This window comes from Ictidomys tridecemlineatus, chromosome 7 (genome assembly GCF_052094955.1).
Source record: "Ictidomys tridecemlineatus isolate mIctTri1 chromosome 7, mIctTri1.hap1, whole genome shotgun sequence".
Lineage (NCBI taxonomy): Eukaryota > Metazoa > Chordata > Mammalia > Rodentia > Sciuridae > Ictidomys > Ictidomys tridecemlineatus.
Window position 1 is genome coordinate 180,976,671 of NC_135483.1, and position 16,551 is coordinate 180,993,221.

At 48.2% G+C, this 16,551-nt stretch overlaps 1 protein-coding gene across 1 annotated transcript in view; it reads right to left on the reverse strand.

Annotated features, from left to right (window-relative positions):
- The window catches only part of Cfap65 (cilia and flagella associated protein 65), a 32,787-nt gene extending 19,043 nt beyond the window's left edge, over positions 1-13,744 (reverse strand). The window contains exons 1-11 of the mRNA XM_078018481.1: positions 10,447-13,744; positions 8,390-8,574; positions 6,174-6,276; positions 5,363-5,529; positions 4,986-5,185; positions 4,620-4,765; positions 3,929-4,151; positions 3,309-3,574; positions 2,252-2,452; positions 1,669-2,028; positions 111-248 (exon numbers count right to left, since the gene is read on the reverse strand). Coding sequence (XP_077874607.1) covers positions 111-248; positions 1,669-2,028; positions 2,252-2,452; positions 3,309-3,574; positions 3,929-4,151; positions 4,620-4,765; positions 4,986-5,185; positions 5,363-5,529; positions 6,174-6,276; positions 8,390-8,574; positions 10,447-10,581 — 2,124 coding nt within the window. The 5' untranslated portion in view covers positions 10,582-13,744. The remainder of the gene's footprint in view (positions 1-110; positions 249-1,668; positions 2,029-2,251; positions 2,453-3,308; positions 3,575-3,928; positions 4,152-4,619; positions 4,766-4,985; positions 5,186-5,362; positions 5,530-6,173; positions 6,277-8,389; positions 8,575-10,446) is intronic.
- Positions 13,745-16,551: the final 2,807 nt, after the last annotated feature.

A 16,551-nucleotide genomic window follows, 5' to 3' on the forward strand; every position in this document is an offset into this window, starting at 1 on the left:
GAGAGGGTGTAGGGGTGTGTTTCTGAGGCAAGATAGAGAGAAAGAAAGATCTGCAGGTAGGAGCCAGTGCTCCCCTGTCCTTCTCTCACTGCTGTTGGTACCATACTCACCTTGGGTACATCCAGGGAATATTGGGGGACATGATGCTCCAAGGCAGCAAAATAGCTGTGGCCTCGTGCCTTCACTGTCAGGCACCAAGATGGGCACACAGTGCAGTCCTCCTCGATGTTGCTGTAGCTCCACAGGACCTGCAGGGGGCAGCTCAGGGTTCCATGGAAGGCAGCCACCTTGCCCCACCCCCCCTGCCCCTGTGCTGCAGGAGTCTTACATTGGGTGCTGAAGCTGGGATGGATAGGGGGCAAGGGTGCAGGGGGGACAGTGCATGCAGAGTACAACAGCTGTACACCCCTCACCTCCACCCCCACCCTGTCTTGAGCCAGGCTCTACAGAGAGTGCTCTGCAAACCCTCTCTTGTAGTCCCCACAGCCAGGAGGCGGGTGGGGCAGGATCTGAAAGCACCATTCATTCTCTAGGAATGAGCCCAGAGGAGCAGTAGCCAATGGAAATACAACATGAGCCACAAACACCAGCCACAAATATAATTCTAAATGTCCCAGTGGCCACATGAAAAAGTAAAACGCATGAAATTAATTTCAATAATATATTTTATTTAACCCACTGGATCTAAAAATCTTATCACTGTAACATATAATCATCATAAAATTATTAATGAGATATTTTACTTTCTTTTTGTATGAAATCTTTGAAATTTAGTTTTGAACTATTTTATATTTCTAGCATATCTCCATTTTCAGTGTTCAGTGGCCCCGTGTGGCTGCTAGCCACCTTATCAGACTGTTACAGGTATACAGCCTGTAACCCTGTAACCTAAACCTGATGTGCTTGGCCTCAGCCAAGCCAGGAATCTACAGCCTTATTCTACAAATTTCCATATTCCCCCACTGCCGAGACACCAGAGCAGAGGTAATTCAAAACTCTGTTTGGGAAACCTCCCTAAAAGTTCTGAAACAGTCCCTGGTTTACAGATGAAAAGATATGAAGGAATTTGTCCAAGGTCACTGGGCTGGTCAGGGACTCCGACCTTGACTGTTCAGCCCTGCTCTTCTCCAGCCCAGAGCTAGCAACTTGGAAGAACAGCATGTGGACAGGGCTGAGGGAGGGAAAGTGGCTGCCTGGGAACATGGAGGGACTAAGAGGCCCAGCAGCCACAGCAGGCCTGGGGAGAGGCTGTGGACTGAGGTTCTTGACAGGGGAAGCTGTACTCAGTAGCCCTCCCTGGTGTACTTCATTATCTGCACCCTGACTCAGTTCCCAGGCCTGGTTCCTGCCTGCCCACAGCTCCTTTGTAGGGACCATTTCCTGCTTGGAGGACTAGAAGGGAAGCCAGGAACGCCCTAGCCCAATTTTCCTGAGTTCCTCCCCAGAGGGGAGGGAGGCCCCAAATGAATGAGACATTATCAGAGGGCCCGAGTTAGGCCGGATCAAACCAGTAGGGGGTGCTGTCCAACCAAGGAGAAAGTAGGAGAAGCTGGGCATGGACAGGACGGATCATGCAGGACCCTGTGTCACATGCTGTCACCCCACCTTGCCCCTCTCTGTTAGGGAAGGCAGAGAACCATCTTCCCCGACTTGTTTTGTAGCACACACCTTGTAGGCAGCAAAGGCTTCAAGCTCCACAGCATAGAGGCAGTTGGGGTTGGGTGGCTGGAAGTGCAGACGCAAGGCTACAGACTTGAGTGGGGGCACATCGCAGGTGTCTGGGGTCACCCAGAAGGGACAGTCATCTCTGCGTGTCCAGACCACTTTGATCTTGCCCTTGGTGTGGTTCATCAGGCACAGAGGGATAGGGTTGGGGGGCTCAGGTCCAGGGCAGCCACCAAAGTCCACCTCCATGGGCTCTATGCTGACGGGTGGGGGGAAGATGGCCAAGTCATTGGTACCATCGAAGAAGATCTCAGTCATGGGAGGAATATAGGGGTATTGCGGGGCTGGCATATCCTCCAGGTCCTGTAAGGGGAGAGACAGGGATGGTGCCCAACTGCCATTCCTCCTGCCACTGCCCTCCTTCTGCCCCTCCCTTCTGGAAAAAAAGACTGCAAGAGCTCCATGAAGGTCACCCTCAGCTATAGTTGTACCTCTGGGAACAAAGGACTGTTCACAAATTGCTAGAGGGGGCTGGAACCTGGAAAGGGCATCCTGCTCCCCATGGGCACTAAGGGATCCACGGTACCTCAATGGGTATCATAAGGGCCCCATTCCTGTCTTGTTCCAGCTTCCTCTCCTTCAGCATGATGCCCAGGATGTCAGGAGGGTACAGTGTCAGACCCCGAGCCAGGTGCGTGCGGTACCAGGTGAGGTGCTGAGGCTTCAGGATGACCGGCTTGGTGTTGTCTGAGTGGCAGGTTCCTATCAGGTCCAGGAACAGCGGGTCCTGCGACATTTTCCATGGGTGACAGGGCACAGGAGGGTTGGTGGGGTAAGGGGGTACGCTGGAGTTGAACTGAGGATGGACACTGGGCAAACAGGATGGCAGAGATGGAGCTGCAGGGTGGTAGGCAGAGGGAGCATTCTGACAGCCGCCTAGCTGACTCAGTGGTAAGTGGGACACTCAGCCATGGCCTGCCCTTCCCTCTGCTGCACATGGGCGCTGGGCATTCCTTGTACTACCCATCCCACTGCCAGCCAAGGGCCTGCAAGACCAGCATTTAGGCCCTCCTTGTGGGAGCAGAAAACAAATTTGTTCTTTCCTCCCATCCCAAGGCCCCCATGAACCCCACACCTGCATGAGACTCAGAAAGAGGCACCCACTCTCCAGGCCTAGAGAGAGAGGGCCCAGAGCCTGAGTACCTGTTTGGGAGGCATCTGAGGATAAATTTCAGTCCCTGCTTGCCATCTTAGCCAGGCACCCTCAGGTCAGGGCACCAAGGGAATGACCTGCCCAGAGGCCTGGAGTTGGGTTCTTATCTCAGACTCTCTGCCTTGCACATACTGTGTGGAATGACGCCGAAACCTCTCTCCCCAGCCCACCAGCGACAGCTTCACCAAAGTCTCTGGCCTGGTAGCAACCAGACAAGCTTGACACACCCAGTTGGCTCAGAGTAAGCCCTCAGGTGCTCCTGGCCACAATCTAGCTCCAACAGCCTGGGCTGGAGCCCTGAAGGAGGAAAATGGCTGAGATATCACCCTAGAAGTTTCAGAATACAGGAGAATGGCTACCGAGGCCTGCCTTCCTCACTAGCTCTCAGACTGAGGGATTCCTTCCCCTCAGCCCCTTCCCTACCACTCACCTGGTGGTGGATGAGACAGGCTACCCGCCGAAAGCAGATGATGGGGCGAGTGGGCCGGAAGGTGCAGTGCAGGGTCATGCGGGCCTTGCCCACCAGGGTCCCGAAGGCAGGTTGGATGCTGAAGACGCTCTCCTGGCAGTCGATGGCAAACTGGAAGTGTGCTGTGCTGTCTGACTGGTTCTCTATCCACAGTGTCTGCTCCGAGTGCTCCCCAGGGTTGACCCAGTTGAAGTTGACACAGTAGTGCTGCAGGGCCACAGCAGGACCTGGGCATAGGAGTTGTGGTCCCTGCGAGTGGGCCCTCCCACTTGGGTGGAGCTGGGGTATTAGCCTCTCAGAGAATGTCTCAGAAAGGCTGACACTGCTGGGGGTTGCTGTTGCCTGGGGATAGATGGGCAGGGAGGATGGGCACAGAATTCCTGCAGCCTGAGCAGAGACCCATGTCATTAGGGGTAGTGGCAGGATGGTATCACCAGGTATCCACAATGCTTCCCCACTGGGCCACGAGGGGGCAGCAGACATCCAGGCTGACAGACTAGAGGCAAGGTCTCTTAGGAACAGACAAGGAGTTCTCTGGAATCCTAAATCTGGGCTGCTCCTGGCCTGGGGGACGCCATTACCTATACAGAAACCAACGACTTTGAGCACAGTTTGGGAGACACAGCCGGAAGACATGATGGAAATGTAATCCATAGTTCTGACATCCAAGGCCTCAGGGTGGAAGAATAATGACACATATTTCTTTTCTCCTGGGGGCACGATGCCATGGCCCTTGGAACATGAGAAGGCTTGGTCTTTGGCCAGAATGTCTGAGGCTATTTCGATCCTAAAAGGGGCATTCACCTGTGGGTCCAGGTGAGGGAGCAAAGGATCAGGTCACAGAGTTGGGCAGTCTGGGCACTGTACAGAGGGGTCCAGCCAAGGTAATGGGGGCAGCTGGCATCTAGCCCGTGCATACTGATTGGCATGGGTGTGAGTGAAGCTGCCTCCACCAGGAAGAAGGAAGGGCCATGCCGTGTGCCCAGAACAGAGTCTTGTTCTTCCCAAAGCATTATGGGGCTAGCTATGGTCCTGGGGTCAGGACACTCTTAGGGCTACTCCAGGGGTTCTCTGAGAGGCTAGGGTCACATGAGCCCAGTGCCAGCTGAGAGGGGAGAGGAATGTCTAATGACAGCTGTTGATGTGTGTGGGATCAGACTGGAGGCTCTGGGTTATTATGAAAAGGGAATGGAGTCTAAGCACACCCAGTCCTGGGGTCCCTGAGTCCTGCCTCCCCCTCCTGCCACCCTCCTTCCCCTGCCCAGTGCATACCACGGATGGGTTATACAGCCTTATCTGCCTCTCAGCTGTGCAGCCCACAGCAACGCAGCCGAAGTGCAACACCTTCTTCGAGCCCTCAGCATCCTGGTCCTCCGGTCGCTTGTGCCTTATGCTCACCACCAGCTGGGCACATTTGGCTGGGGCAGAGATGGGGCAGTTTTGGGGGAACAGTCCCTAGAAGGCATGTGTCCCCAGGGAAGACAGTCTGTGACATGATGGAAGCAAAGAAAAGGCAAAGCTTGTGTGTGGGGGTGGGGGGTTGGTGGGGAGGCAGAGTGGGAGGTGGGGGCACACTAAGGCCTTGAGACCCAGGGAGCAGCAGCTGTGCACTGGGGACAGCGGAGAGGAAAGCCTCACCTATAGCCTGCAGCTGGATGCTGCTTTTCTGCTTGCTGCCCTCCCCATACCAGCACGTGGCCTCCACTTCATGGATGACAGCCATGAGGGGCTGAAAGGTCACTTTGATCCTACAAGCCAGGCCTGGCTCCAGTAACCCCGTGGTGGGAAGGATCTGGAATGAGCTGGGGAACTCCCAGGTGAAGAAGGTGGGCAGGTCCCTAGGAGGCAAGGGGTGGGTCCGGGTCACTGTACATCTGACTACTGCGTGGCCTTATCAGGTAGAGGCTCCGGGGTGCCCTATTCCCCACTGGGACATGTCTGCCTCCCCTGCTCCCTGGACTCTCTTCCCAGTGCTGGTTCTTGTCACCTCTGAGCTTCAGCCACTTTCCCCTCACCCCACATTGTCCAGGCAGAAACAGGCCTCAACCGTGTCCCCGATGGCACACATGGGCAGCTGTAGGGACGGGGGGCACTCTAGTTTGTGGCAAGGCAGGGTGGCCCTCAGTTCCACACAGAATATCCCCTCTTCCTTCTCAAACCACAGCTGGTCCTTGTACTCTCTCTGTAGGGCAGGGGAGAGGGGAGGCAGTCAGCAGTGCCTTCCTAGTGCTCAGGGGCCACACATCCCACCCCCCCTCAGTCATCCCCCCAACACAACCCCTGGCAGTAGGCTGGGTTGTGACGTACTAGCTCAGCCTGTGCTCCTATACTGTCTGGGTCTCAGAGACGAGGGGCTCTTCTGTGGGGAACAAAGAATTTTGAGGACATTTTGGTGGCACATGCTTATAATTCCCAACTACTAGAAAGGTTGAGGCAGGAAGATCACTTGAGCCAAGGGTTCAAGGCTAGCCTGGGCAACATAGTAAGATCCCCCATCTCAAAGAGAAATTTGTTGTTGTTGTTGTTGTTACAAAGAATTTTGAAGAAACTTGAAGAGAGCAAGAAGAGGCCAAGAAATCTAGGACTTACTAGTAACCAACACAGTATTGCAGTCTTTACGCCCCCAAATCTGATGGGGAATATCCCTCTGCCTAAGGAGATTAGGCTCTAGCCCTGTGGGGGACTCCCCAGCTGGGGTTTTAGTTGTAGCTGGCAGGGTGTAGGTGTGGTATGGGGAGCGCCTTGCTGCTCTGTCCTACTTCCTGTTCTGAGGTCCCAGTTCCCATGTCCCTCCCATCATGCTACTGTTTGCTTGGTGGGACTTACCTCCTCTAGAGGCCGGAAGACAATAGGTAGCATGAGAGTTATGCCTGGGCTCAGGAAGATGGGCTGAGGGATGACCGTGAAGAAGAACTTGGTCTTGAGAGGCCTTCAGGAAAGAGCCAAGAGATGAGCACTTCAGATCTGGGCTTATAGCAACCAGAGGAGGCAGGAAAATTGCAGACTCTAGAGAGAGCAGAGGGGGCTGGAGTCCGTGGGACCATGGAGAAAAAGGAGATGAGTCCATGGAGAGGGAGACAGGGTCTGATCACAAGAGGGCACAGCCACTCCCACAGTCCTTTCAGATCTTTACCCAAATCAAAAAAGAACAACACTTGTGCCTCTGATGAGGATGATGGCCCAGGAGGACAGGAATGGGGACAGGCTATCTTGATTTAATAGAATCCCTGAGCTTTTATCTGGGGTAATCAAGGCTGGGAAGGGAGGTGCCAGGGTGGCCAATGTCACAGATGTTGTAGACTTTAAAAATATTAATAAGATGCTGTCAACAACTCTATGCCTATAAATGCTTAAGTTTAGATGAAATAAACACACTCTGAGGAACATATTACTAACCAAACTGACTCAAGAACTGCACAATAAATTTTATGGCATCCTACCTGAAATCATCAAGGAAATGGAATAGGTAGTCAAAAATCTTTCCACAAAGAAAACAGTAGGAAGGAAAATTGCAAAGACCCTAGAAACTAGGCAGGGTCTCTAGACCCTAGAGACACAGAAAAACAAGCTTACTCAGAAACACAAAATTAGCAATATTAGCAAAAAGAATTTAACAACGTATAGAAAGCATTCTCAGTTTTGACCAGTTGGGGTTATTTGAGGAATAAGTGGTTGATATAAAATAGAAAATCAAGGGGCTGGGATTGTGCTCAGTGGTAGAGTGCTCAGCTAGCACATGCAGGGCCCTGGGTTCAATCCTCAGCATCACATAAAGATAAAGGAATGGAACAAAGGTATTGTGTCCAACTACAATAAATAAATAAATAAATAAATATTTAAAAAATAGAAAGTCAATATATTTTACCATGTTAGTTAAGAGAGGGAAAAAATCAGATGATAATCTCAATAAAAATCTCACCATCATGTACATCCACAAGACTGGGGTCCTAATTAGAATAAGATATATTCCATGCTTGTTTAAATATATCAAAATAGATTTCACTGTCATATGTAACTACAGAGAATCAATAAAAATTAGGTAAACTTCATGTGTTTATGAGAAAAACTTAGCAAAGCAGAAATAGAAGAGAACTTCCTTAAAATGATCAAGTCCACCAGACAAAAAAGAAAAAAACCTACAGAAAATATCCATCTTAATGGTGAAACATTGGGAATCTTTCACCTGAAGATCATAAACAAGACAGGGCTGTTTTCTATAACTACTTCTGCTCAACACTTTCTATTTAATAGTACAGTAAAGACAAAGAAAAGGTACAAGAATTGGAAAGAAAGAAAGAGAATCACCACTTTCTATATAAAATATGAATGTGCACCTGGAAGAAACCCCAAATAATTAATAGATAAGTTATTAAACTTCAGTCCAGGCCTGATGGGGCACACCTGTCTTCCCAGCAACCCAGGAGGCTGAAGCAAAAGGACTTCAAGAGCAAGTCAGCCTCAGCAACTTAGTCACCCTGTCTTATAGACAGAAACGAAAGGGTTAAAAGGGTACACCAAATTCTCCCGTTTACATAAAGTTCCTAAGAAGGTAAAATCAATTTAGGGATGTCATTTGGAGATGTAGACACAGCTGGTAAATGCATTTGAGAAAAGCAAGGAAGTCACATAGAAGGCGGGATGGTGGTTTTCTTCATTAGTGAGGAGGGGAGGGACCCAGGATGGGGGAAGGGAGGCTTCAGACACTGTCATTGTTCCATGATTTCATCCAGTTACAGGAGTGCCACTTTCTGGATTTCTTCAAACTGCACATTTTGAACACTCCTTTGATTTTATATGGCATTTTAAAAGTTCATTTTTTAAAAAAAATTTATTATTATTTTTTTAGTTGTAGGTGGACACAATACTTTATTTTATTTATTTATATGTGGTGCTGAGCATCGAACCCAGGGCCTCACACATACTAGGTGAGTGCTCTACCACTGAGCCCCAGCCCCAGCCCAAAAGTTCATTTGTTTTTAAAGAGAGTCCACTTTGGGGACTTGAGGGCTCAGGGCCTGGTCCCTGGTCCCTCATTCTGGTACCTGTACTTCATCTTCTGGGTTTTCAAGGAGAGATTTTTCAAAACCAGGTTCTTCGTGGTCTCCTTCCCCAGTTCCCAGCCTTTCCACTGCAGCTCCTCGGCCACTTCAATGCCCCAGATGACCCTCTTCTTTACTTTGTTCTGCTTCTTTGGGAGGCACACTTGAGTGTCTATGGGGCTGCTGGGCTGTTCAGTGGCAAGGAGAAGGGGAAGAAGGAGAAGTGCATTAGGGGTAGGACACAAAGGCCCAGAGAGTGGACAAAGAGCCCCGTGTCTCTAGCAAGTGAAGAGTGACAACAACCCTCACCAGGGGCATGGTCTGGAGAGAGGGGAGGAGCAGGCAGGCCCCAGAGGAAGATATGTCCTCTCCCAAGGTCACTTGAATGGTTTGCCAATGACAGCCTGTCTCTGGAAGCCTCCCTTTGGGCAGCCCAATCCAGCCAGTCCATCCAGAACACACATGCAGTCTTAGCCGGCCAGTTGTGTTCCTCACTTTCACCTCAGACCCTTCTCTCTCAGAAACCTAGTCCTCCCACTTCCTCCTCACTGAAGAAGCCTCTCCTATGTGGAATGGCACTTTTCCAGATCACAGGACCCATCAGAGTTCCTTCTTCCACCCCTCAGCTGGCTAATAAAACTAAGCAGCCAACTCATGTGTGAGCCGTCCCTGCCCCTCCCCTTCTGGGTCCGCTCTAAGTGCTGTTCCTGGTGATGCTGGAGATGCAATGTGCTAACACTTCCCTGTCTGCTCTGGAAGGATCCTTCACAGGCTGATGCTTGATGCCTGTACAGCTAAGGAGGAAGAGTGATGGAAACCTCCCTAGGTAGTAAGGTGGAAGAAGGATGAACCTATTGCCTCTTCCTACCAAGGCCATTGGTGTGATCACTCAACTCATTGCCATTTTATCTTTGATCTTTATTAGCTGGTTTATCATTACATACCACAAGGATGTAGTCATTCATTTAACAAATATTGTTGACCTATTATGCCCCAGTCTCTGTGCTAAGTGCTAGGATCACAATAGTGAATGAGACCAACAAATCCCTTCTCACTTAGTGCTCACATTCTCAGTTTCAATGTTTACTGAGAGTGCTGAATGGCCACTGTATTTTCTTTCCCTGACTGCACATGGAGAAAAGGTGGCATGGATGAGGGAGGGTGATTTACTAAAAATATCAGTTGATGCATCTGTCAGGATCCAACCAGGAAAACAGAAGCCATCCTGGTATTTAAAACAGAATTTAATTATCAATCAGGAACAATGAAGAAATCCAGCAAGAAACAGCCACCACACCCAGCTGAAGGGAGATGGTGGGGTTACTAGAGTCCCGAAGTTTCTACGGTGGGAACAAGAGCCATTGGGGAGATTCAGATGCTGGTGCAGATGGGGCTGAAATCGGAGAGAGAGGAGGGGGCCTTTCCCGTCCAGAGGGAAGGGTGGCAAGCGAATCCAAAGACGAACATGCCCAGAATGACACAGATGGAGGAGACACCTTCATCCAAGAAGACTCCTCTCCATAGAGAGATGAATGCAACAACCGTCACATATAAAGAGGCAGGTACCACCCCCAAGACACAACACACACTGCACCACCCACCTAACACACACCCTGTACCATCCACACACCACAGTCGCACGCCACACACCCACACACAATATGAACACAAGCTGCACCAAACCCAAAGTCATACTCCATCGTCACACCCTTGGACAGCTGTGCTGCCATACAGAGAACCACAAAAGTTACAAAAAGTAAACAACATCCACACGATGGTCAAATACAAAGTCCCAGGGTCAAGGCCAAAAGAGTGTTCTGAGGTAAGAGAGAAACACTGGCTACCTGCCCAGACTCCTGCCTGCTCCTCCCCGTGGAGCCCCACCCCATGCTTCTCACATAGTGCTCACTGCTCCCGACATTCCAGTTGGCTTGGTGCTCCACCTATGCAGGGTCTAACACTGGAGGGTAAATGACAGTCATGTCCCTCAGATTCCTGCCCCATTTCCCTGCCATCCATGTCCTGACTGGTGCTGCCATATTCTACTCTACCATTCTCACCTGGGCACTGGTGCTGCTGCTGCAGGTGCTCATGGGTATACTGCTGTCATTGATGGTGGGGACAGCCATTGTAATGGTACTCAGGCATGACCCACCAGAATTCATAGTGCAGTCTCCGCTGTCCCTGGGCCTCATGGTGGGACCTGATATCGCCTAGATGAGCAATGGGTACCTGGAACAAGAATGCCAAGGAAGCACTCTGACTAAGCTAGGAGTTCCTGCAGATCCAGGTACAAGTCTGGAGTGGGGAGGAGAGCAGAGGGGAGACAGGAGGGATGTGAGAAAAAGAGGCTGATGATGGGGACTTGCCACAGCCATCACTGAGATGGAAGAGAAGGCCTGCTTCCCACCTCTGGTAAGAGAGGAGGCAGTACCATGAGACCCGACACTAGAAATATGATCTGGAGCTTTGCCTGGGGGCCGAGAGACACCACTCAGGAAAGGCACTCAACCGGAGGTTTGGGAATAAGGCCCATCCAGCCATGCCCCTCCATGGCCTCAATTGGCATTACTTAGCAAGTCCCCAGTCACCAAAGCACATGCCTTACCTTTAGCTTGCTTTTACTCTCTATTTCCTCTAAATGTGTCTTATAAGCTATGAGAAGAGAAATAGAGGGCAAAGAAGCAAATGAGATGGCATGTTCATAATCTTCTGGGTTTTCTCTACCAGAGCACACCCTGTAGACCAAGTTTAAAGCAAACATTCACTAAAATAACAGATCAATTAAAGAATAAATGAAGCAAGGGCTGGGGTGGTGGCTCAGTGGTAGAGGGCTTGCCTAGCATGTGTGAGGCACTAGGTTCGATTCTCAGCACCACATATAAACAAATAACTAAATAAAGGTCCATCAATAACTAATAAAAAGGTTTAAAAAAAACAAGAATCAGTGAAGGGGCAGGGGATGTTGCTCAGTGGTAGAGTGCTTACTTAGCATGCACAAGACCCTTGTTTTGATTTCCAACACTGAAAAAAAAAAAGATTAACAACCTCTAGAATAGAGAGATCCTTGAATGGACTGGGTCAGAGCTGAAAATTATATACAAAAATATGAAACAATTTCATGCATATTATATGCGACATATCATACATATACCCAGGTGCTATTTTCCAAGAATAGCAATCACAGCTTTCACCAAATGAGTGAAAGAGAGTTCTTGACCTTGCTCTAAGTGATACAAAGTGTCTTAGACCACTTTTAGTTTCATCACTTCAAATCCTTTCTTCCTTTAATAGGTTTCCTTTGGCACATACACTCACATGTGACTTTGTAACCTATATAAGAGAATAGCAACTTCTACTCTGAGACACTCCTGCTACAGCCAGTCTTGCTCAGGCACATATGATACTGGTTTCCAGACCTCTACAATGATCCACCTCACAACATTCAGCTCTAAGGGCTGGGGATGTAGCTTAATGGTAGAATCCTTGCCTATTATGCTTAAGAACCTGAATTCAACCCCTAGTACCATTTTTTTAGAAATCCACTCAGCTCTAATTTCCTTTTACACTCAATACAGAGCAATAATCCAAGAAATCACCAAACATGGCTCTGCTCCCCAAAATATAATGCAAGGCAGGTATGTAATTAAATATTATCTAGTAGCCACATTTAAAAAGTAAAAGAAATCAGTGAAATAATAAAGTATTTTATTTAAGCCACTAACATTTAATAAGTAATTGACAGAAAATTATTGAGATATTTTACATTTTTTTTTCAAATCTGATGTACAGTTTTATATTTCAAATTCAGACTGCTCCTATTCCAAGTACTTAATGGCTACATTTGACTAGTGGCTATCACCTTGGGCAGCATCACTCTTAACACCTTTTTTGAACATAGGGATATTTTTTCAGACAACTCAGTATCTTTCCCCACAATGTCAAAAATGGTATGTATTTCTGCTAACATCCACTGAGAATGTATGTGCCAAGCAGTGTTGTAAAGTCTTCACAGGTACTTTAATCCTTACAACAGTTTATAATTGCAAGTGACTTTCATTTTGTCTAGCCTAATTCTCCTGTTCATGTTTGTGGTTCAGCTCCTTATTATAATGTTCTCACTCAAATTTAGTAAATATTTTATGATCACCTTTAAGAATTTGTACACATCCCGAAGACACTCTCCCATTCCTTCTCTACCACCCATCCAAAGCAAAAGATTCTTTTGATTCAGTTGTTCCTAGAGGGTTTCCCAAATCTTCTGGAAGGGACTATCTTAGATCCACTCATTCATGTACTCATTCATTCACTCTTCCATTCACAAAGTATTTACTGAGTGCCTACTATTAGCTGATACTGTACTAGACATGGGACAAGACAGGCAAGACTCCTACCTTCAATTTTAAAGCAAAACATTCAAATGTAACCCAAGAAATGCAAGCTGAAGAGACAGGGAGGAAATTACAATTACTTTTCTGTCACTGAATCACTTTGGAGTCCTGCCCCTACTCACTGATGTCTCTGACTTCAGAGGATTCTACAGGCAGTTTCTGAAAAAGTTTCCATTCAACATATGGAATTAGCCCAGAGAGTGCATAGGGAGAGTAATGGGGTAAGAAACAGGCCCATCCTAGGCTAAGGACTGAATGAGCAGAAAGCAAGGCAAGCAGCTTTCAATTAACTCCCCAGACTCTCTTGGGACAAGCAAGTTTCTCCATCACACTGAACGTCAATCTATTCCATAAAATGAGGGTTGTCCTATTTCACAATTCATGTAAAGCTTATGTGAAATAAGGGGTTTGAGAAAGCATTAAACAAACCAATGTTACTACGACTAACAATCAGCTTCCACAATAGCCTGCACTACTTTCCTAAAAGACTTCACACTGCTGCAATCATCGTGAAGACACTGGGCAATTATGGGTTTTGTTTTACTTTTTTCTTTAATCCAATCTTCTAATCTCCAGGGATACACACACACACACACACACACACACACACACATCACCAGCCACCTTTAACTGCCTAATTTCCGATATTAAAATTTCTCAAGATGACCAGAGAAAAAAGTGGAGGTCGTCGTGGGGAGTTGAGGGGAAAAAATAGGTAAAATGAAGGAAACAAAATATACTTAGAGCTGTTCCTTTTTTGTCTTCGGGCTTCCGGGTCTGATCTCGCCCAAGTTTTCCCAGTCTTACGGGGCTGTCTGAGGACCCCGAGGGGCCCTGGCCACAACTTCCCGGAGGAGGCAGTCTCCTGGTACAGATTCCTTCCCTGGCTACTCGCTAGCAGCGGACCAACGCTCCTAACTCACACCGCCGCCATATTGCGGTCTCCACAGATACGGGACGCACAGGACACAGCGTCTCCTGGTATCCCAGGGCAACGACGGCAACCCGAAAGGGTCAAGTTCAGTGTTGGCGAATGCGTTGCCCAAATGTTGATTGTGATTGTGTGTGTGTGTGTGTGTGTGTGTGTTGTTTGGATGTTGTTTTTGCGGTGATGGGGATGGAACCGCGCATGCTAGACAAGCGCTTTACCACTGAGGTGCATTCCCCAGCCCCTGTCACCCAATTTCAATCCTCATACTACTCAGTTTTTATTCCCTGACTTTTCCTGCTGTAGTAGTAACTGTAGGCTTTCACCAATCACAACGTGCTATTATACATAATGCCTTAATTGTCCTGACGTCCCAGCAATCATTGACGACCAGATTTATAGGGGACTACTTCTTTGGACTGGACACCCAAATAGGAGTCATTCTTGTTCTTTCCCCACAACTGCTGTTGACATAGGGTCAGAACCCCAGCCAGAATCACGTTTCAGGCGATTGCAATTGCTAACTTATTTGCATATTGTTTGGAATTTGAATTAACTCTTTGAAATTGAATTAACTCTCTTGAAGGGTTCCAAAGGTTAATGTATGAAGAAGAAATTACTATACGATAATGTGGATTTTCGGAAGCCCATGTGTTCACTTGTCCATGTGTGCTTTGGAAGAAGACTCTTTCTTGGTGAAGACTCTTTAGGTAGGTGAGGTTGGAAATCTCAAAGTTCATTTGTGGGTATTTAAATATGTTTCACTATCCAGGACAGTGAGCTGGATTCTCCTCAGATTGAAGAGGCAGGCTGTGGTTATGGGAAGAGAGCTTAGTCTAGAAGTAAACCAAGAAATAAACTATAATTTTTGGAAAGTTAGGATTCACTTGTGAAAGGTGGAAGGTGGCTGAGATAATAGTGGCCTGAGTTGGCCTGGGCGATCACATGGCCAGAGGCACGCAGGACTGGGGGCAAGGGGCAGGCCAAGGGGCCTGTTAAGTTATGCTAGCATGATTAGGCTTGGAGTTTTCTTGGGATCAAGGAATGTAGAACTCAGTGAGTGTTTCACTTGTTTTCATGGGATTCTCAGAATCTGAAATGTGTACTTTGGACATGACGACTTTTATGCTGTTTATGGTTTCTATAATGATTTCCTTTTTGTTTTCCCCAAGTTCTTTTTGAAATGGTCAGCCTGACTCAGCTTGACCTTAAGGACAAAGAAATAGACCTTTCCATTTTAGGCCAAAATGAAAATAGGAAGCATTGTTCCTAGGAGTAGAGTCCAGTGGGGACCCCAGGAAAACCCCAAAGAGGAAGAAAAATTCATAGTAGGGCCATGAGTCCTTCTGTGTCTTTACTGGGGGATCCCCCTTCTAGAGTTCTTGCCCGCTTACACTTTGGTAGACTCTGGGCTTGGAAGGATGAAAGGAGATGATGGTTCCTCCTGTCAGCAGGGGCCCCTGTGGTCTTGGTTTCTATTGGATCTATGGGATTCTAATTATCTCCTGGGAGCTCTGCAGCTAGTGACCTTGACTTGCGTGGAGAGTCTCAGGGAGAGGTCTGCCTACTGGACCTTGCCCAGGGAGGTGGATAGCATGGAAAGAGGCACAGCTAGGATTTGAGCCTGAGGAGAGGAAGTGGAACCTTGGCTTGCTTTGGAAGTCCCCTTTTCAGGAGCCTAGAACTTGTGGGAAATAATAGTTGCTGTGCCCTGGTAATCATGTCCTCCCTGGACAACCCCCTTCCCCCAAAAAAACGCCATCAGAGGAAGGTGTTGTTTGGTTCAAGTCTGTAAACAAAAGTGAATGATGATTTAGGAAAACTGATGAAGCCCAGGATGTGGGTGAAAGGAAGAAGGATGGGTCGGAGCAGCCTCAGACCCTCCAGAACCCAGAGCTGGGGGTAAGAAAGGTAAAGCACACGCAGTGATTTGGACTTCAACACACACGAAATATCTTTGCTAAGCTTTCTAAGTGTCTTTTCATGCTCCCATGGCTGCTCCTCTCCTCCAAAGAACAGAGAAGACTCTGGGAATCTGGGATTCATTCTGACCGTTATTTACTGGCTGTGTGGCTTAGGGAAAGTCACATCATTTTTTGATCCTCAGTTTCCTCATTTGTTTCTTGGGAATAATTTCCCAAAGGTATTGTGAAGGTTGAGTAATTGAGCCTGTGTAAAGCAGTCAACAAACTCTCTCTCTCTCTCTCTCTCTCTCTCTCTCTCTCTCTCTCTCTCTCACACACACACACACACACACACACACACACACACACCCCACTCCTTAAATGGGAGGTCCCCCAAAATAAGTCAGTCAGTTTTCTGTGCACCGTCGCTTCCTACAGCTCCCAGCCTCTCTGCTGCACATTTAGAGTGTGTTTTCCTCACCACTCTTTCCTCTTTTATTTCTCTGAGAAGGAGGCTACCCTGCTGCTCCAGGTGGAAAAAGACAAAAGCCAATGGCAGAGTGCTCGACTCTCCTCCTGACAAGTCCTCTAGCACTTGTCTGTGCCCTCCTTTGTTCTTCCTTCACACTGCAACAATGGCTGTAGTCTGATTGTTGGATCTGGAATCAGGTCCGCATCCAAGGTGTATTTGGAGGAAGGAAGTGAGGTGGTGGGCTCTCTCACAGAAGCTCCTGGTCTCAGAAATGAGTGGGGCGTGTCTTCTCAGTCCAGCCTTGGAGGTGGAAAGTGACAGGGCCATCAATGTATTCAGGGATGGATCTAGGAGCATGCACGGGGCAAGGTCCCTGTAGCTGTTGGAATAGGAAGGCATCGAGAGATTGGCGGCATCACCAGCCTGAATGCACTTTTGGGGCACAAAATGAGCAGGAGTTTGCACGTAGA